The sequence below is a fragment of the Pyrus communis genome, chromosome 9 (genome assembly GCF_963583255.1).
Source record: "Pyrus communis chromosome 9, drPyrComm1.1, whole genome shotgun sequence".
NCBI lineage: Eukaryota > Viridiplantae > Streptophyta > Magnoliopsida > Rosales > Rosaceae > Pyrus > Pyrus communis.
In genome coordinates this window covers 1,772,512-1,793,828 of record NC_084811.1, presented here as the reverse complement: position 1 = coordinate 1,793,828, position 21,317 = coordinate 1,772,512, and the positions used below count along the sequence as shown (strand labels likewise).

The 21,317-nt window shown below is 39.5% G+C and overlaps 4 protein-coding genes, 2 non-coding genes and 2 pseudogenes across 6 annotated transcripts; 6 read left to right on the top strand and 2 right to left on the bottom strand.

Moving 5' to 3' along the window:
* Positions 1–50: 50 nt before the first annotated feature.
* LOC137745439 (uncharacterized) lies at positions 51–2,579 on the top strand (annotated as a pseudogene).
* A 1,220-nt stretch (positions 2,580–3,799) lies between these two features.
* LOC137745843 (kinesin-like protein KIN-14U) lies at positions 3,800–7,451 on the top strand. Its single transcript, XM_068485868.1, has 10 exons — positions 3,800–4,315; positions 4,459–4,542; positions 4,653–4,814; positions 4,968–5,074; positions 5,186–5,370; positions 5,460–5,624; positions 5,716–5,934; positions 6,074–6,111; positions 6,374–6,501; positions 6,575–7,451. The coding sequence occupies exons 1-10, from the start codon at positions 4,162–4,164 to the stop codon at positions 7,181–7,183; spliced, it is 1,851 nt and encodes a 616-aa protein (XP_068341969.1). The 5' UTR covers positions 3,800–4,161; the 3' UTR covers positions 7,184–7,451.
* A 608-nt stretch (positions 7,452–8,059) lies between these two features.
* LOC137745990 (uncharacterized) lies at positions 8,060–10,352 on the top strand. The gene is made up of 2 exons (XM_068486033.1): positions 8,060–8,551; positions 9,515–10,352. Exons 1-2 carry the CDS (start codon positions 8,175–8,177, stop codon positions 10,167–10,169), a joined length of 1,032 nt encoding a protein of 343 aa, XP_068342134.1. The 5' UTR covers positions 8,060–8,174; the 3' UTR covers positions 10,170–10,352.
* A 391-nt stretch (positions 10,353–10,743) lies between these two features.
* Positions 10,744–13,503, top strand: LOC137746091 (uncharacterized). The gene is made up of 5 exons (XM_068486156.1): positions 10,744–11,070; positions 11,376–11,524; positions 12,214–12,375; positions 12,990–13,105; positions 13,247–13,503. Exons 1-5 carry the CDS (start codon positions 10,833–10,835, stop codon positions 13,263–13,265), a joined length of 684 nt encoding a protein of 227 aa, XP_068342257.1. The 5' UTR covers positions 10,744–10,832; the 3' UTR covers positions 13,266–13,503.
* A 1,179-nt stretch (positions 13,504–14,682) lies between these two features.
* LOC137746344 (U1 spliceosomal RNA) lies at positions 14,683–14,844 on the bottom strand. The gene has a single exon (XR_011069816.1). It is a non-coding gene; the product is annotated as a U1 spliceosomal RNA (small nuclear RNA).
* An 847-nt stretch (positions 14,845–15,691) lies between these two features.
* LOC137744657 (uncharacterized) lies at positions 15,692–16,300 on the top strand. Its single transcript, XM_068484428.1, has one exon. It carries the CDS (start codon positions 15,707–15,709, stop codon positions 16,286–16,288), a length of 582 nt encoding a protein of 193 aa, XP_068340529.1. The 5' UTR covers positions 15,692–15,706; the 3' UTR covers positions 16,289–16,300.
* Positions 16,301–17,357: 1,057 nt separating this feature from the next.
* LOC137746345 (U1 spliceosomal RNA) lies at positions 17,358–17,519 on the bottom strand. The gene has a single exon (XR_011069817.1). It is a non-coding gene; the product is annotated as a U1 spliceosomal RNA (small nuclear RNA).
* Positions 17,520–18,363: 844 nt separating this feature from the next.
* Positions 18,364–19,033, top strand: LOC137744655 (uncharacterized; annotated as a pseudogene).
* The last annotated feature ends 2,284 nt before the right edge of the window (positions 19,034–21,317 follow it).

Genomic DNA, 21,317 nt, shown 5'->3' with positions numbered 1-21,317 from the left:
GTTCTGATCGAGGTTAATTTCGTCTTTTTGCGTGAGTATATGAATTTACGATGGGCGTGGACTTTAGATACACTCGCGGGTGTGCGGGTGGATCAGTACTCGCTTCGCTGGCGATTGGTTCGTACTGTGGGGCCTGACTGAGAAGAATACAGTTGAGTTACGAAACGGCCCCTGGGCCGATGTGGAAACGGGTTCGGACTCCGGTTATGGTAATGGGCTCGGACTCTATATATTTATGTAAATTTCCTTTTCTTCTTTTTTGATGAACATTTAAATTTCCTTTTGAATAACTTTTTTTTTTTTGAATAACTTTTTACTAGGGGAATAAATACACAAGTTTCTTAACTTTATTACGGGCTCCTTTGTTTGGAAGTGTTTTTCAAATGTTTGAAAATGTTTTTGGTGAAATTATTTTTAAAACAAATTCTTAGTAAAAATGTAAGTAAATTTTAAAAAACACTTAAAGTACTTCAAATGTCATGCAATGACTTAGTGTGTCCATTCGTTTATGATTTTTCAATTTTATTTCCATATTTTTGTAATGAAGTAGCTCATAATTTGGCTACGTTTACTTTACTTTGGGTGTCGAGATGGATTATTACAAATAGAGGAGACAGCTTTTAAGTTTCACGGGGCCAAATGAGATCAAAATTTTAGAGGGCAAAGTAAAATAAATTATGAGTTCAGAGAGTAAAGTGACGACTTTTAAGTTACAAAGAGCAAAATGAGATTAAATCGAATTACAGATTTGTAGCTAAAAATAAGTGAACTTAGCATTGATGGATACTTTGCATTGGAAAGTATATAAAGGAATTTATATTCCTTTTGAGTGATTTTATTCTGCTTTTGTGTTGTTACTTCAGCCCTTGGTATTCCTACGTTGTTGCCATTCTTGAAAGCCGTGTGTCAAAGCTAGAAATCGTGGCAACCACGGCACACTGGAATCAAGATTGTTCAGCAGACTGCCATTTCAATCGGGTGTGCTGTTCTTCCCCACTTGAGGTCTCTCGTGGAAATTATAGGGAATGGTCTGAGTGATGAAAATCAGGTGGTCACTGCCCTCTCTATCTCTCTCTCTCTTGCTGCTCTTGCTGAGGCTGCTGCCCCATACGGTATTGAGAGCTTTGACTCAGTGTTGAAGCCTTTGTTGGAAGGGTATTAGATCTCACAGCGGCAAGGTTTTGGCTGCCTTCTTGAAGGCACCTGGTTTCGTTATTCCCCTCGTGGATGCAATGTATGCTAGTTAATATACAAAAGAAGTGATGGTTGTTTTGATTGGAGAGTTCCAGTCTCCCGACGAATAGATGAAGAAAAGTGTGCTTAAAGTGGTGAAACAGTTAGTAAGTACAGGAGTAGAGCCTGAGTATAAAAGAAGTGATATTCTGCCTGAGTAGTTCAAAAACTTCTGGATTAGAAGGATGGCTTTGGAGAGGAAAAACTACAGGAAATTGGTGGGAAACAACTGCGGAGATAGCAAACACAGTGGATGCTGCTGATATAGTGGGGGAGAATTGTCGAGGATCTCAAGGACGAGAGTGAATCGTATAGGAGAATAGTTATGGAGACAATCGAGAAGGTGGTTGTGAACTTTGGTGCATCTGATATTGATAGCTCGGTTGGAGGAGCTTCTCATTGACAGTGTCCTATATGCTTTCCAAGAGCAGACCAGTGACGATGTTAATGCGATGCTTAATGGATTTGGTGCAGTTGTGAATTCTCTTGGGCACCTTCCTCCGATTTGTCGTAACACTGAGTGGCGCTTGAATAACAAGGGTGCAAAGGCAGACACAAGCTACCGATCTTATTTCGAGAACTGCTGTTGTCATGAAGCAGTGCCAGGTGGAGCAAATGATGGGTCATCTTGGTGTCTGTCTTTTACGGTATTTCCAGCACTAATGAACGAGTATCGTGTTCAAGAGCTTAATGTGCAGAATGGTGTGTTGAAATCCCTCTCTTTCTTGTTCGAGTACATTGGTGAGATGGGGAAAGACTACATCTACGCAGTGACCCCGTTGCTCGAGGATGCCCTCATGGATAGAGAGATCGTTCACAGGCAAACTGCAGCTTCTGCTGTCAAGCACATGGCTCTAGGAGTAGCAGGATTGGGATGCGAGGAGGACGCATTAGTCCACTTGCTGAACTACGTCCGGCCAAACATATTCGAGACATCCCCTCACGTTATCAATGCTGTCATGGAAGCGATTGAAGGGATGTGAGTGGCGTTGGGTGCTGCTCTCCGGGGGCTGTGTTCCATCCTGCTAGGAAGGTTAGAGAGGTGTACGGGAAGATTTACAATCGCTGTATATCGGAGCTCAAGATGCTGTCGTGGCGTCGTACCCATTGCTCGAGGACGAGGAGCATAATGTACATACCAGGCCCGAGCGAATGACGTTTGTATGAGCAGCTGCTGCTGTAAGTTGGGCCCCTTTTGGTTGCTGTAGTTTTTCTAAACCAGTATACGTTACTATGCTTATGTTCAATATTTCCTTTATGCTACAATGGGTTGAAGTTATGAATTACAACCCGAAATTGCCAATAACCAATTAGTTTTACGGTGGAACGTCATTTTTTGTTGCGGTATCAAAGTATGTTAACTTTTATGTTGGGCTTAACAACTTACGTGCTCTTATATTACTCAATGTGCAATGTGTAAGGTTTGAATGGTATCATAGGTGAGGTGTTTTGTAGAAGGTGTGATACATCGAAAAATTATTAAACCTTGCATGGATTTACCTCTTATTCGTAATTTGTTGTAGGGTGAATACTCAACTTCACCTTCTAAGTCACAGTTAATTAAGAAGCAACTTGCGACCTCACTATTCTTTCATTTGATCTCATGCACTAAAAATCTGTCATCGGATGTGATATCCACTGTTATTTGAAAGCTCGTAATTTCACTATTTTGGTTTATCCTATAAACTTTCAAATTAAACCGATTGAGTTGGTTGGTTTGATGTCAGATTGACGGTTGTTTTGACCCATTTAATTAATATAAGTAAATTGACACATCTTAAAATATTAGTGTGACTGATAACCAAATTCAAAGTCGAGAAGCCACATCAAAACAATGTTGTAACATCAGAACAAGCGTCAAGAGAGAAAAGTTGTGAAATTTAGTAGGATGATGGAAGGAGGATAGTGGTGGAGGGAATGAGATCCAGATCCACTCCGGATCTATGTTTTTAAAGTTATCGAATCGAGAGATCTAGACCGTTTAAGAGAAAGAAAAAGAGATCTAAACCGTTAAAGTTTGGATTTTTGTAATACGAGCAAGTGGCATAAAATAATGAGAGGTCATATAATTGAAATTTAGTGATACAGATCTCCAGGTCTGCAGTCTCCCAACACAGAAACACAGAGTGCATCCCAATCCGTTGTGGAGTGGTTAAGGTTTGGTGGGGTATGTGTTAACAACCACTAAAAAATGGTTAAGGTTTGGTGGGGTATGTGTTAATAACCACTAAAAAATAAAATTGGTGGGAAGTGAATATAGTAGAAGCAAAGCATTTAACTTTTCCCCCCTCCGCTCCATACGCTCCTCTGTCCTGTCCCCTGCCACCATCTCTGAAAAAAAACAGATGGAAATAAAAACTGCTTTTACAATACAGTTTTAGATCTTGACCACCCAAACAGAATATTAAAAACACATGTTTTCCTTAATGTTTTTATTTTATTTTTTATATTTTACTATATTTTACTGTAACAAAAACCCTCACCTGCTAACCAGGGTCGTCAGATTGTTTAATCATTGACGTAACTTTCCTGGGTTATTGAAATCTGAATTTTTACTATTTTTCTTCCCTTTTTTTAATTAAGATTATCAAATTACTGCTTGTTTTTCTGTTTAAATACCTTTTTTCTTGTACTTGAGAAGAAGTTGGAGGAAGGAAGTGCTTTTATTTTTTAAAGTTCTTTAATTTACATCAACTTTCAGTTGTTTCTTCGTTCTTTATTTGTAAGATTGGTCCTACAAATTCTTGTACTTGACTTAAGTGCTTTCTCAGAACTCAGAAGTGCTTTTTCTCTCTCTTCAAAGGGTCAGCTGTTGTTGTTGTTGTTGTTCTGTTGTGGGAAAAATGTTGATTTCAGCTGAAAGAAAATGAGCAGATCTCGTTGCTTTCTGTTAATGTGAACGAGTCCTTCCAATTATCGTCGTCTCCGATGGAATCATCTAACGGTCCAGATTCCACCGATGGGTTGCCATCGATTGACTTTTCGGATTCTCCTCCTTCTCTTCCCACCATCTGTACGGACGTCAATGTCGTCCCTGAGCACGAAAGGAATGAGCTTCAGCAGTCGATATCAAATCTTGAAGGTAAAGTTTTTGAAAATTTTCAGTTTCGAGTAAGCTCGTTAGGACGTTTTGCTTCTGGAATGGCTAAAAGCAAAAGCGCTTACGAGCAGAAGTGCTTACTTGATCTAGCAAAAGTTATAATCTTTTTCAACTGGGTTTTGTAGGAGAGATTGCACAGTTGAAGCAGAAGCAGAAGTTCTTGGATGAGAAGAGGAGAGAATCTTTGAACAAGATTATAGACATCAAAGGTAATGTTGGGTCACAATCAGATCAATCATAAATTTCTCCGAAATGTTTTTTTTTTTTGTTGGTTTCTTTGTTTTTTTGTTTTGTTGTATCAAATGAAGTGAGTTTTCAGGTAGTATTCGAGTGTTCTGTCGGGTCCGACCGTTCCTAGTGATCCACAGGAGAAGAATCCGGGAACCCATTTCGGCCGCATCGGAGAAGATTGCGGTTAAGACAGCTGGAACGAGAAAAGAATTTGATTTTGATAAGGTTTTTCCACAAGAAACCAGTCAAGGTTAGTGTTAGGAATTAAAGAAATGTGTGTTTTACAAGTTTGATTATTTTGTTAATTGTTTCGGTTCTTAGTGTTGAGAGTGTGAATCGCACATCGGGAAATTAAAGTCTTGTATAATAGTTTAAATGATGTTCAGATTTCCGAATTCTGTAGAAAATGTGTTTGCTGAGGTGGAACCAATTCTCAGATCTGCACTTGATGGCCACAATGTGTGTATTTTTGCTCACGGCCAAACCGGCACGGGCAAGACATATACCATGGTCAGTGATCGAAACTTTGATCAAGCTTTTGTTGTTGCCTTTGTGTTCGGTTGTTAGGTGCATTTTCGTTCCAAATGTGTGTAAAATGATGAAAGTTAAATGGATATGCAGGATGGAACTAGTGAGGAGCCGGGGATAATTCCTCGAGCTCTCAAGGAGCTTTTCTGTCAAGCCTCCTTGGATAGCTCGTCCTCTATTTCCTTTTCGATGAGCATGTTGGAAGTTTACATGGGCAATCTCAGAGATCTACTGTCCCCAAAACCCGCCAACAGAACATACGAAACTGTAACAAGATGGTAAGCATTGGTTTGTTTAGTGCCCTTGGTGCTACAATTTCAGGCCATTTGTTAGACTGCTTACTTCAGTTTGGCTAACTCTACTACAGCAATCTCAACATTCAAACAGATCCGAAGGGAATGGTGGAAATTGAGGGCCTTACAGAAGTGCAAATTGTCGATTTTGCTAAAGCTAGGTGGTGGTATAATCGGGGGAGGCGAGTTAGATCAACTTCTTGGACGAATGTGAATGAAGCGTCTAGCAGGTCTCACTGGTGGGTTCCAGGTCCACTCACATTTTTCCAAATTTTTCATTGGATTATTTTGGTCGATAATTACGTTATGTTTTTAGCTTCATATATCTAGCTTAACGAGGATAACCATATTTCGGAATGGGGATGCCCTGGAAGCTAAAAGGGAAGTGGGCAAACTGTGGATGGTTGATCTTGGAGGAAGCGAACGGTTGCTTAAAACAGGGGCAACTGGACTTACACTTGATGAGGGAAGGGCCATAAACCTTTCTCTTTCCGCTTTGGGTGATGTCATTGCTGCTCTACGAAGGAAGCGAGGCCATGTGCCTTACAGGTAAGTTAGTTGGTATAAACTGTCGGCTTTAAGTTACTTATTCCCTTTTCCCTTTACTTTTTCACATGGGGCTTCTGTGCTTTTCTCTTTGCTTACTGATTCAGCAAGAATCTGATGCGCTTCAACTTTTCGGTTGCAGGAACAGCAAGCTGACACAAATCCTGAAAGACTCCTTAGGTAGATCCACATTCTTCAAATTTTGTTATGGAACTGAATTTCTTTACACATCAAGGGCTATTTTAAGTTATTTAATATGACAGTACATAAACTTCTCATGTAATATTAATCGTGTTCTCAACAATGGTAATGACCCCACGACAAATCATTATGTTTGTGCACTCAGTTGGTATCCTGAGCGGGGTTACATGATTTTCGCACCCCCTTCATCATCTGGACTTGAAAGTGCTTAACCTTTGTTTTGTAATCCAATATGCTTTAGGTCACGGTTCAAAGGTTTTGATGCTTGTACATGTCAGCCCCTGTGAAGAAGATGTTGGGGAGACGATATGCTCTTTGAGTTTCGCCAAGAGAGCTAGAGCTATAGAGTGTAACAGGGAATTATCAGAGGTACCTCTCTCTAGTTTCTTTGTAATTTTCGGTTTTCTCAGCTGTATGTTTTCTTAACTTACTATTTCTTCAGGACTTGAAGATGCACAGGGAAAAAAGGGTGAAGGAACTGGAAGAAGACATGAGAGAAGCTGAAGAAGAGTGCCATAAAGTTAAAAATCAGATACAAAAGGTCGATTTGCTGCTACGCAAAAATATTAACCTCTTTGCAGCCACGTATGGACATTTGAAAGATGAGAAGGCCCCCATTAGTCCCAGAGAAGTTTCGAGGGAAGTTATAGAAACGCCACGAAAGCCAGAGAAAGGAAGCAGAGGGAACAACATTTCAAATTCTTTGCCTCGGTTCATGACTTCCACTGCAGCCAGTCGACAAAGGCAAAGCTATGCAGAAAGAGAAACAGTCGGTAAGGCAAGAAGTTTGAGATCCGTGGCCAGAAGTTCAATCCAATTTACAGCTTCACAGTCAATGAGTTACTCAGACCCTCAAATCAAAGCAATTTTACAAAACTCAAGTAGGAAATCGCGATATGCGCAGGAAGCAGCGGATACTTTACCGGCAGAGAGCCCGAAGTGCAATGGCTCGGAATCATCCAAGACGCGAAGCAAGTTGGTCACTTCGTCCGATCCAAACTTGAGAACTATGCTTGGTCGTCATAGAAGAAGGATGTCTGATCTAATCTAACAGTTTGAGTGTGAGTAAGATTAAAGTAAAGTGGTATAGCAAGAATAAGATGCGTGTTCGTGTTTTCGGGTTGTTTTCGGATTGTTTTCGAGGTTCGTATACTTGATAGTTTGAGTTTGTTCCTGCAAGAGTTTTGCAGCTGAGTGTCGTGTGGGGTGGTTCAAAGTTTGAACTTCAAACTTCAACTGGGATCTGTTAATTATTTGTTTACACGATCCCTTGGTAGTAAACTGATCTGATTAAGGTTGCTGATTTATGTTAAGTTAAGTTGTTAACAGAATTTTGTAGCTTCTTTTGACACATTACATCATTATTTCACAAAAAAATACGGTCATTTAATTAAATCACAACCGTTCACTTGTGAAATGATCGTTTCAGTGATGCAAGAGCGATAAAAAACTGAGACAAAATTTAAAAACCTCATGCAACCTTCAAAATAGCAGGCTCAAGGTCGCCCAAGGAGACGAACAAATTTTATACTTGAGAAACACCCCCCCGGGGGTGTTTGGGGCCCCGGGGGGGGCGCGCCGCGAATCACTCGTTATGGGCCTTTCAGAGATAAAAAAAATTTATAATTTGTGAATTTTCGTATCCACCATTTAGGCTTGATAAATCAATAGTGTTTGTTGTGTTTATATCATTTTCACAATATACTCTTATTTTATTTTAACAAATCGTGTTTTAAAGAATTAACAAATAATTCGATAACGATCGAATTCTTTAATAAATTAACTCAAAACCTATTATTTTTGTATCATTTCATGTCGAATTAACGGCTCATGTTACCTCCATATAACCATGTTCCATGCGACACCGCAGGCAATGGCACGTTCCTCCCAAAACGACATCCTCCCTAACGATACAGGTGTCTCTTGGGCTTCGTGAAACGGCGTCGCTTAAGGCCGTTCCCAATCTTTCTGCAGACCTAAAATTCAGAGTCTTGAATGTATGAAGACTTCAGCGTAAAATCGAATACACGCATCCACACCACATGGCTCTGTGGTCGTCACCGTCAAATTCGTCGCCTAAGGGGATAGTGATAACGGTGCCGGCGCTGGTTCTGACGGCGTCAGTGGCCGCAGTGTTCTTCTTCTTTCTTTTGTACTCTCTCTCGTCGCCTTGCAGTTGCGGCGGCCGCGTCGCCGGTGGGGCTGCTAGTGCTAGTATTGCGCGAGTCGGCGATGTCGGTGGACCGAGTGTCGGCGTGGCGGAGGGCGGAGGAGGAGGAGAGACGATATGGTCGTCGAAGGAGGATGTGGAGTGGGTGAAGGATCAGATCCGAGTGAATGGGTTGCATATGCAAGATAACGTGTTGAGGAAGGGAATTAACCCTCGCACCAGAGCTCAGCAGCTTCAAGATCTCTTGGAGTCAGTACTCTCTCTCTCTCTCTCTCTCTCTCTCTCTCTCTCTCTCTCTCTCTCTCTCTCTGTATAGAAGTACCTCTATAATATTATGTGCACATTTGTATGATTAGAAATGGGGACTTGGATTTGTGCAGTGGGATTGGGAATTGGGATTTCAATTGATTTTTTCATGGGGTTTGGGAATTGAGAATTCAGTATTCTCTCTCTAGAAGTACCTCTATAATATAATGTGCACATTGTATGATTAGAATGGGGACTTGAATTTGTGCAGTGGGATTCGGAATTGGGACTTCAATTGATTTTAACATGGGATTTGGGAATTCAATTGTGAATTAGTAAACTCTATAATCTTGGATTCAAAGCTGTCAACTTTAATTTTGAGTACCAGTTCATGTGATTTTTGTGCCAAGTGAGGATGTGGAGGAGATGAGATTACATTAGTGAACTTCGATTTTCATGAGATTGCGGCAATAAACTTTTATTTGTTTTAGTTATGTGGACGTGAACTCGAATTTGTTGCTGAAGTTTCTGCATTTTCTTTACAATATATCTTTTCGATGCTGAGTTGGGCAAGTACCCGTTGTGCTCTGTTTGGTTTATGTAAAAGCACAGGGTTAGGTTGGAGAGAAACGAAAAGGTTAAGTTTGATGATCGGCTAGATTTATAGAACATGGATTTAGACTAGATCATATACTTTGAAGTGATTTGTTCTATTCCTTTTGTTTCGATAGACGTTTCTTTTTATTATTTTTGTTATTCGATGATTCTTTAACTTGAGTATTCTCTTACTTGGTTGGTTGGTTAGGTGATTTCTCGTTCTCTCCACGTGCTTTTCTCTGCCTGCAGTTATCATGTATTCAATTGTTTGCGGGTCAATTGAATCACTGGAAAGTTATTCATTTCATGTTCTGTGAATATAGGGATGATTTTGTACAAATAATTGACCAATCGTTTCACAATTTTCAGATTCAAGGGTATATCTCATTATGAAGGACCTGATTCGGAAAACCATACTGCTCTCCCATGCCCTGGTGAGCTCCTAACTGAGGAGCACCACAGTAACTACGGTGAGCCTTGGGCAGGCGGGCGAGATGTTTTTGAGTTCCTCGCTCAGTCCTCTCATCTGAAGCCCGACTCAATTGTCCTTGAGATTGGCTGTGGTACCCTCCGAGTTGGTTTGCATTTCATTCGCTATCTTAATCCTGGACACTTCCACTGTCTTGAAAGAGATGAGCTCTCACTAATGGCTGCCTTTAGATACGAGCTTCCTTCCCAAGGTCTTCTGCACAAGCGCCCTTTGATTGTGAAGGGCGACAACATGGACTTCAGCAGATTTGGTTCAGATGTTGTTTATGACTTGATCTATGCTAGTGCTGTGTTTCTTCATATGCCTGGTAACCTTGTGTGGGTTGGATTAGAGAGATTGACAAATAAACTGAAACCCTATGACGGGCGAATCTTCGTGTCCCATAATATCAAATTCTGTTCGCGGTTGGGAGGAGACGAATGTACAAAGCGGCTTACAAATTTAGGCCTGGAGTATGTCAGAAAGCATACACATGACAGCTTGCTATTTAACCACTACGAGATCTGGTTCGAGTTTAGGAGGACGAAGGCTTAAAGTTGCAGAATTTATTCTTTTTTTCACTGCCTTTCGTCCTAATTTAGATACGGGATGATGTGAACCGGCAGATCGATTGTGCAGGAGGCTGAGGTCTGCTTTGTATTTTTGAATAGAAGTGTAACTTGTAAGATTTTGATAACACTTTCTTTGAATTTATATAAGCCATTCATTCTTTCTTCAGCAGTTGCTTAATAAGTTGCATTATTCCTGGTCAACTTAAATTCTCTCTTGCAATTTCGCAGTCACGATAATGACTTGCCTATGCCCGCTATGCCATTGTGTCGATTCTTAACCAAGTCATGCTCGGTTGTGATGATATTTCAACTTAATAGGTGCGTTTCGTCTTAATAAGTTGCAAGTTGCAAATAACTTACCTAGGCCCGTTATATGCTGTTGTGGCGGTTATTAACCTAGTCACTCTCGGTTGTGACTATATTTCAACATAATAGGTACGTTTCTTCTAATGAGTGGCAAATTGCAAATATTTACTTTTGGGGGGGCTAACTAAAAACATAGAAATTATTAACGACGTCGTTCAAGGAAGAGGGTTTTGCATTTCCTTCCACCGTCTCTGTGTTCCCTAAACCCCGAATCTGCAGACTAAAACCCTAAATCGTAATCAAAGAGAAATAGAGACCAAAAAGAACAACATTTTCGAGAATGCATCGCTCTTCGCGAATCATAAGCAGCAAATTCTGCAACAAAAACTTGAACTTCCCGTCGTCTTTCTTCGGCTACCGTTACGGTGACCGCAACCTCGCTCCGTCGTTCCACCGCCCGATCTCCTCCACGACGCACCTAGATAACTCATGGATGAACAAGATTAAAGGGGTCTTCACCGGCAACAAGACCTCTCCGGAAGATGCCAAGTCCAGCTCCGATTCGTTCACGCTGCTTCGTCCGTCCCTTAATTTCAACTTTGTTTTTCTTTCTTTTTTTTTTTTTTTTTTTTTTTTTTTTGGTTCCTGATCAGGTATCTCTGAGATTTGAATATTTTGTTTTCGAGCTTTTGTGCTTGAAGTTTCGAGCTTTTTGTCAAACCTATTTGATATTAAGAAAGAATGTAAAATTTTCGAGCGTTTGGTTCCAGGGTTTGTTTTAACTTCTTTACTCAGTTAAATTTTGTGTAAATTTGAGAGATTGGTTGGAAATTCATGGTTCCATTAACGATAATTATTTGTTTGTTTCTTGGGTTGATTATAGGATTTGCGGATGAGATGAAGAATGCTAGAAGAATCGGGGCGTTCAAGCAATACATTGTGGGGAGAAGCAGTGAAGCTACTTTTGCCGATGCTTTCGAGAAGCAGGAAGCGATTATTCGCTATCTCGGAGGATTTGATTCCACTGGAGAGGTTGGTTTTACCCTTTTAAATTGATGTTTTACTTGTTATTTTTTTGCCAGATGAAATATCTGTTTGGTCCATTTGGCAATGTGTATACTTGTGTGCTTATGCTTGTAAAGTTCAAGTCTCATAAAATAAGTCTTGTAATAGTCCAATTAGCTACAACACTATTTCCTATGTTCTTAAGAAAAAGTGCCATTTCACACAAAATTTTGGTTTGCCTCTGGTTTTTGTGGGAATCTGGATATCTCTCAGTTAAACTAATCCATCCTACATAGTTTTAGTGCCAATATTTGTGACTTGCATATGAGATTGTTCACCTATCTTTTTAATTCCGCTTTCCTTTTCCATATTCTTTGCCAATTTCTCTTGCCTCTTTCTTTTATGGAATTGCTTTAAACTCGAGTTCTTTTTCCTCCTTAAACTGCCAATATAATCACTACAGAGAAATGAGCTATTAAGCTGAAGGAAACTTCATTATTCACAGGATGCGGTCCAAAGTATTTACTTATTGGAATTTCAAAATGATTCATATTAGGTTTATGTGCATAGATTGTGTCTGGTTAAGTCTCTTGATTATAGTTTTAGGTCTTTTGATTTACTTATTGGAATTTCAAAATGATTCATATTAGGTTTATGTGCGTAGATTGTGTCTGGTTAAGTCTCTTGATTATAGTTTTAGGTCTTTTGTTTTGTAGAATCTCCAAGTTGCTCAAAAACAAGAAGCAGCAAAGCATTGTAAGTGCACGATTGCTGATGTTGAGAATGCTCTTGCAAAATTCACGTGGGCTAGAGAAGCACAAAAGAAGATGGAGAATTTAAAGAAAGAAGGGAAACCAATGCCAAAGAACATTAACGAGGTATTATTTCTCAGATTTCAACCTTCGTAAAACGGATTTACCTTGCAGAAATTAGTACTTAACTTCAGAATGTCTCATAGCTTTTGCTATCTGTGTCTTGGCTTGTTTTCTTATCTTTGGGGGGACTTTATGGTTTTCCGAATCAGGGCATGTTTCAATAGCCACGTTGAATTGTGTGTGATTGCTTCCTTCAAGATGAATTAATAAGTTAGTGGAGGCATGCGAGTTGCTTCCATTGGATGAACTGAATTCGTATTATTTATGTGGGTGTGTATGTGTTGTAGGCATTGATGAGGAAAATGAGAGGGGTTTGATGATTAAAGGAGAAGTTTAAATCATATTGCTTATGGAGTCCTTGGTTTGTTTAGCTACACTTTTTTCCTGTAACATCCACACAACACAAAATTCTGATAACGATTTACGACTGTAGGAAACATTGCTTTTGTAAGTTGTCAAAATTGAACTGTATCATGGTTTCCCGTTTAGATTAGTGGATAGAGCAAGTGGTAATGACCATTAGTTATGGTTAGAAAATGAAAGTTTTATTTTGTGGATATTTCCATGACTTTGAAACATGGAAAACTCATTGCTAACTCTAAATTTCGGCTCCTCAGGTGCAAAAATTGATGGGTTCAACGCCATTTGACCTTGCCAAGTCTAATTTGGCTAAGAGTGGGCAAATCAGTAGGAATGCCCTCTGTCCATGTGGCTCCAAGAAGAGATACAAACGGTATACTTTCCGCCCTGCATTCTCTTACCAAGATTTGGGCAGTTATTTTTATTTCTCAGAAATGATAATCTTACTTATTTGATTCATATGCATAGGCTTTAAGATTGATAAGTTTATGCGTCTCTATTATTTGTTATCAAGGTGTTGCGGCAAGGATTGATGCGTTCCAAGGATAAAAGAGCAAGGAAAGCCCTTGCTTCCGTCATGAGTATGGAAAGATGCCGAGAGCTCGAAGAATCAATTTTGCAGTTTTGGAGCCTCTGATTAATTTTGGTTAGGGTTTAGCCTTCTTGATGTTCCTTTTCTGCTTGATCAGACCAGATCGTCTCGACATTTGTTTATACAAATAATAAATTGTAGTGAAAGAACGGAGGCAGATGAAATTTGATTAGAAAATGCGTGGAAGTGTAATTTTTTCTACTCTTGGGCACTTGCCATTGTCAGTAGCTCGGCTTTGTTATATTATTCAAGACTTTTCAGTACACTGGTCATTTTATTTGGTTTATTCTTCGATTTTCCATGACGTTTAGAGTCCAGTTGTGTTTTTCATTTGACTAGTTGATAATGATATTCTAAACTAATCTAACTTACCAAGAGAATTTGAACTGGAATGCAAGTGACCGCAGCACCCACATTACCACCTCAATCTCACCGGCATCATTGTCGGTGAAGACGTGGTTCAGGGAGTCGATCCAGAGGTGTTTGAAGAACTCCAGCAGTACTCCTGCATGCAGGTGGAGCCGTGGAGGTGGGGGAAGAAGCTGGCGGTCGAACACCAGCTTTCTGGGCTTGTTGGACCAATCAAGTTGTAGGTTACCTACTACAGCCTATTTATAGAGAACTAAGGAGTTAACATTAGCGTTTGGGTTCGTTGAACTTATTAGCAGTGTTATCTAGTCTGCAGACCAACGAAGGAATATTCTATAAGATTCATGGATTGTGCTTTCGAGAATCTTGTTGTGATAAGAGTTTGATAGGCCATTACTATCCAGGTAATTTGTGCAGGTCGCATGGCCATTGACTTGGACCGTTTGCAATGAATTGAGCCCGAGGGCCTATTGATTCTAGGCTTTGAGGGCATTTGTAGACCGAGCCCGTTGAACTTATTAGCAGTGTTATCTAGTCTGCAGACCAACGAAGGAATATTCTATAAGATTCATGGATTTTGCTTCCGAGAATCTTGTTGTGCTAAGAGTTTGATAGGCCATTACTATCCAGGTAATTTGTGCAGGTCGCATGGCCATTGACTTGGACCATTTGCAATGAATTGAGCCCGAGGGCCTATTGATTCTAGGCTTTGAGGGCCTAGCTTTGAGGGCCTTTGTAGACCGTTTGCAGTGAATTGAGCCCGAGCCTATTGATTCTAGGCTTTGAGGGCCTTTGTAGACCGTTTGCAGTGAATTGAGCCCGAGCCTATTGACCCTAAGCTTTGAGGGCCCTTGAAGAGAATGTGACCCTAAGTTTAACTACATACAATAGTCATTTCTCTACACGCGACACAGAATATTGATGGAAACCATAACATACCAAAACTAATAGAAACCAAGGAAGATGAATATTTTCCAGACTGAATAGATGAAGGGGCCGCGCGAACGCAGGCCCCCAAAGCAACAAATTATGACGTTGGCTCTCCTACGTTGAGGAGACCATAAGCAGCCACCCCTCCTAAGTGCAATGGAGGTCATCAGCCTAGGTCATGAGCCATTATGATCGCCCATCAACCCCGTCCAGGTAAGTACGTTGCCACGTCCCTCGCGTTCCTGTTTTATACGTCGGTCTCGTCTCTACACCCCTGCGTTGCTCGATGTGGGACTGTTTGATGTCTCAGACCGAATGCCAAAACTCTTCCTTGCTTTGATTTCTCAGACCAAATACAACGCATTTTAGCATTAGAGTTTGTTCTCACTTGATAAGAACCAAATAAATTCAAATTAATAAAATTGAATAATTTATTGGAAGATTTTGCCACTAACACCATATGATAAACAACTAGCTATTATATTGCCCGGTAGTAATAAAGTAAATAATTCCATTCACCAAAATTCAACTAGTAATTAAATTAGTGCTCTGTGTTGGGAGCCGGCGGACCAGAGATCCGGATCACTCACTTTAAATTCTACGGACACCATTAACCCATCTCATTGGTCCACCTGACACAAATCAACAGTTTAGATCTCTTTATCTTCCTTGAATGGTCCGAATTTCTATCCACTAGCTCAAGAAGTCTGACTCTGAATCTTGATTCCCCATAAAATTGAATGTCACGTCAAAGTGCTGTTAAATTATGCCCGAAATTGCTATCAATCCTAGTTGGTTTTCATCAAACAAGAATAGCTGATAAATTCATTTATTAGGAGATTAAGACTTTGTAGCAACTTTGGTTAAAAAATTTGGTAAGGCCACTATATTCTACAAACCCAATTTCAAAGTCTTTCATGATCTTTAATAATATTTGTAATTTTGTACGTATAAATTCAATCCAATACATCATCATTGACATCATAGCATAGTTGTTTGTTATTTAACTTTGTCATAAATTTTTAAATATTGTTGCTCATAATATCTAGTGTTTTCTCATTTCTATCACCTCTCTAACTTGTTATGCAGACTGATCTGTCCAGAATCGCTCTCCGTCCGTTCAGGCTATCCGACACCGACGATGTCTTGTCATTCGGAGGTGATGATCAAGTGACTCGAGTCCTCCGCGGATTCAAGACGTTGACAACCAAAGAAGAGGCTTTGAATTTCATCAAGAACGTTTGCATTCCCCACCCATGGCGGCGGTCGATATGCATCGATGACCTTTCGATTGGTTTCGTGACCATGTTTCCGGGATCAGGTGATGATCGGCATAAGGCAGATATGGGGTATGCCTTAGCTGCAAGGTATTGGGGCCTAGGGATAACAACAAAGGCAGTTAAGATTGCACTCTCTCAAGTTTTCAAGGACTACCCTGATTTGGTTAGGTTGCAGTCTTTTGTAGCTGTGGAGAATAAGGCCTCTCAGAGAGTTTTGGAGAAAGTAGGGTTTCAGCGGGAGGGTGTGCTGAGAAAGTATCTCTATCTTAAGGGAGATATAAAGGACATGGTTGTTTATAGTTTTTTGTCAAGTGATTTGAGTAATGATCTCTCAAGTAATGAACTAATTACCCACCCGTCAAGTGGGGACGAAAGTCAGCCTTAGTGATGCCGAGTGGAAGGGACGTTGCTGAATGGATAAAAGTACATTAGGGATAACAAGTTGATCTTCTTCAAGAGTTCATAGACTTCTTTACTAACCAAATAATTTGCAATTTTCTTACGTAACATGATGTTATTGGCGTCTCTAATTCGTTTTAAACTTGCAGTATATTTCCGAATTTTTTCTTATTTTGTTCTTAATGTTTCGTTCATACAGTAAATTGTAATGAAATTGAGCGAGGTTGAAGAAGTTTGATTAGGAAATGCATGAATCTGCAATTTTACAATCTCTCTTTCGTATTTGGGTGGCATGACAGTAGTGGCTAGGTTAACTTAATTCCCATGACATAATGACCATAATACTGATTCTTTAGTAGGCACTTTTGTTAGAAGTACTTCTATAGAAAAATATTAAAAAAAAAATTATTAAAACTCTAATTAACTTGATGTTGAGACACCAACTGCTTTTTGGGCTTGTTGGACCAATCAGGTTATAGGTTACCTACAACGGGCTATTTATAAAGAACTAAGGAGTTAAAATTAGTGTTTGGATTCGTTGAACTTGTTAGCAGAGTGTTACCTAGTCTGCATACTAGCGGAGGAATATTCCTTTAAGATTCATGGATTGTGCTTCGAAGAATCTTGATGTGCTCAGAGTTTGATAGGCAAGCCCATTACTATACATGTAATTTGTACAGGTCTTGTGACCATTGACTTGGACCGTTTGCAATGAATTGAGCCCGAGGGCCCTATTAATTCTAGGCTTTTACGACCTTCGTAGAGAATGTGGCCCATTAACTCGTGAATGTTTAACTAAGTATTTCATCTAAGGCAATAGAGTAATCATATTTGATAACGTGTTCCCATTGATTGGGATATTTTACGTTTTCACAATAATAATGACTGCATTGGATTTGAGAGGCCGCTCAACGCCTCCAACCCTACAAGATAGCCCTAACATAGTATTGGATTTTTGAACCGTACCGCCTAAAAAGTAAAACTAATTAAGGAGGATTAAGAGATACCTTACCGATATAAACCAAGACAGATAATATTTTCTTAACTGAATTGATGAAGGGGCCGCGCGAACGCAGGCCCCCAAAGCAACAAATTACGACGTTGGCTCTCCTACGTTGAGGAGACCATAAGCGGCAAACCCTCCTAAGTGCAATGGAGATCACCAGCCCAGGCCATGAGCCTTAATGATCGCCCATCGACCACGTCCAGGTAAGTAAGTTACAAGGTGCCTCTCGTTCCTCTTTTATACGTCGGTCTCGTCTCTCCACCGCTGTGTTGCTCGATATGGGACTGTTTGATGTCTCCGACCAAATGCCAAAACTCTCTTCCTTGCTTTGATTTCTCAGACCAAATACAACGCATTTTAGCATTAGAGTTTGTTCTCGCTTGATAAGAACCAAATAAACTCAAATTAATAAAATTGAATAATTTATTGCAAGATTTTGCCACAAACACCAAATGATAAACAACTAGCTATTATATTGCCTGGTAGTAATAAAGTAAATAATTCCCATTCACCAAAATTCAACTAGTGATTAAACTAGTGCTCTGTGTCGGAAGCTGGCGGATCAGAGATCCGGACCACTCACTCTAAATTCTACGGACACCATTAACCCATCTCACTAGTTCACCTGACACAAATCTCTTTATCTCCCTTGAATGGTCCGAATCTCAGCTGGCTCCGAACTTCTGACTCTGAATTGCGATTCCTCATAAAGTTGAATGTTACGTCAAAGTGCTGTTAAATTATGCCCGAAACTGCTATCAATCCTAGTTGGTTTTCATCAAACAAGAATAGCTGATAAATTCATTTATTAGGATATTAAGACTTTGTAGCAACTTTGGTTAAAATATTTGGTAAGGCCACTATATTCTACAAACCCAATTTCAAAGTCTTTCATGATCTTTAATAATATTTGTAATTTTGTACGTATAAATTCAATCCAATACATCATCATTGACATCATAGCATAGTTGTTTGTTATTTAACTTTGTCATACAATTTTAAATATTGTTGCTCGTAATATCTAGTGTTTTCTCATTTCTATCACCTCTGTAACTTGTTATGCAGACCGATCTGTCCAGAATCACTCTCCGTCCGTTCAGGCTATCCGATGCCGACGACATATTGTCCTTCGGAGGTGATGATCAAGTGACTCGAGTCCTCCGCGGATTCAAGACTTTGACAACCAAAGACGAGGCTTTGAATTTCATAAAGAACGTTTGCATTCCCCACCCATGGCGGCGGTCGATATGCATCGATGACCGTTCGATTGGTTTCGTGACCATGTTCCGGGGATCAGGTGATGATCGGCATAAGGCAGATATGGGGTATGCTTTAGCTGCAAGGTATTGGGGCCAAGGGATAACAACAAAGGCAGTTAAGATTGCACTCTCTCAAGTTTTCAAGGACTACCCTGATTTAGTTAGGTAGCAGTCTTTTGTAGCTGTGGAGAATAAGGCCTCTCAGAGAGTTTTGGACAAAGTAGGGTTTCAGCGGGAGGGTGTGCTGAGAAAGTATCTCTATCTTAAGGGAGATATAAAGTACATGGTTGTATATAGTTTTTTGTCAAGTGATTTGAGTAATGATCTCTAAAGTAATGAATTAATTACCCACCCGTCGAGTGGGGACGAAAGTCGGCCTTAGTGATGCCGAGTGGAAGGGGCGTTGCTGAATGGATAAAAGTACATTAGGGATAACAAGTTGATCTTCTCCAAGAGGTCATAGACTTCTTTACTAACCAAATAATTTGCAATTTTCTTACGTAACATGGTGTTATTGGCGTCTCTAAATTGTTTTAAACTTGCAGTTTATTTCTGAATTTTTTCTTATTTTGTTCTTAATGTTTCGTTCATACAGTAAATTGTAATGAAATTGGCGAGGTTGAAGAAGTTTGATTAGGAAATGCATGAATCTGCAATTTTACAATCTCTCTTTCGTATTTGGGTGGCATGACGGTAGTGGCTAGGTTAACTTAATTCCCATGACATAATGACCATATTACTGATTCTGTAGGAAGCAAGTACTTCTATAGAAAAATATTAAATTTTTTATTAAAACTCTAATTAATTTGATGTTGAGACACCAACTGCTTCAGTTGCTGGAGTTCTTGATTCCGCTCTTCAAATTCTTTCAGACTTCGATTCTGGATAGCCACAGCCCGTTTCACGATGGTATTCTCCCCTACCAATCCTTCAGTTTGTTGTTTTAGCACTTGTTTTGATTTTGGAAACTAAGGTCATCTCCAACCTACCCAGCTAAATGGTCATTGGGCTAAAAATAGCTTGAAATGGTACAAAAACCGTTTTCAACCTAGGACTAGACCAAAGGGCTTGTGGCTAGGTCAAAACCCCCAAATCAGGCTAGCGAGCTAGACATTTCCAGCCAGCCCTCCAGCGCTAGAATGTCAAGTTTGACATTTTGTCAACCCTTTAGATCCAGAATGTCAAATGTCAAGCTTGACATTTTGTCAACCCTCAAGCTCAACTCATTTGAATGTCAATGGCTAACTGGTGTTAGCATGAAGTCAGCTAGCAATGGCTAGTTGCCGTCAGATTACCGTTGGAATTTGATTTTTTTTTTTTTTTTTTGACGAATTTAAAAAAAAAAATTCTAATTTTTTTTCCTATAAATACCTAAGACCAACTCCAATGGTGGGCTAAAAGCCAAATTACCCCCCAAAATTTCCCCCCAAACGCACTCCAACCCAAGGGAAAATTTTGAGCTAAATGCTAAATGCTAAACCAATGTCAAATTCCCCCCGACATTTAGCCCAGAAATCGGGATGGACTCTACCCAATGTTTATCGGAATTTAAATTTTTTTAGATTAAAATGTTCATAAAATTAATTTATAATAGTCTACATATTTTTTTTTAATTTAATTTAACAAAAAAAAAAGCCTAAATTCATTCTTTAATAATCCCGGGCTAAAATTTTAGGGTAAAATGGTTGGAGTAGAAAAGCTGTTTTTGGGCTAAAAGCTAAATTTTTCGGGCTAAAAAATTTGATTTTTAGTCCAACCATTGGAGATGGTCTAAGCCATTCCTACATCATTTCTCACATACTTTTCACTATTCCATACTATCTTACCTTATTTTATTTCAATTCTTCATATTTTATTCTCTTACCTCTTCCAATAATCTTTTCTTTAATTTTTTCAATAATTTTTAAATGACCACATCTGCAATGAAATGAAGGGCTTGGACCCGAAAGGAAGATGAAACTCTTTGCATGACTTATTGAGATTATATAAATATAAGAAATCCGGAGGTTTATTCATTTGGCGACAAATGGCACTCAAAATATGTTCAAAAACCTTATTTAATATGGTAGTTTAATTTAATTAACCATATTAATTCAATTACAATAATAAATTATGTTTGGCATATGGCCCCTTGACCTGCTCGGTTAGAGATGGTTTTTTTGTCAAAGGGTTATGTTTGGCCTATGGTCATTTGGCCCCCTTGGTTGGAGATGGTATAAAGTATGACATGACACTATTCATTAAATATAATTTCTTACATAACTATAAAGTTAAAGGGAACCCTTTAACCCTCATCCGGTTAGAAATGACCTAATGGCTGTAGCCTCAGCCCCACTGATGGATTTCTCGAAAACCTCTAAAATTTGGTAGCACAGGCCCTAGGATTATCCGCGCTATTGGCGTTACGCCGGACTGGGAGATCACAATATCAAAGCATGAATTTGTTTCCCTAGACCTTGTGAGCAAGCAACTCAAAAAACTGCCTCGGATTTCTGGATCACCTGCATTGATTCTTAAAAAGCGAGCCTTTTTTTACTGACAATGCCGTGGCAAGTTCTTATTATCCTTGAAAATAAAAAAAGACCTCTGTCGCATGCGTGTAAGCGTGTGCAGAGCGGCTAGTACTAAGAAAAGAACAGATTGTACTGCAATAACAGACTTTGTCCGAAGTGTATCCAGTGCCTATAAGTGCTGGTGTATTTTAATCACCTGTTAATTAGTTAATTAAGCCTTGCTTGGCTACTCTTTCA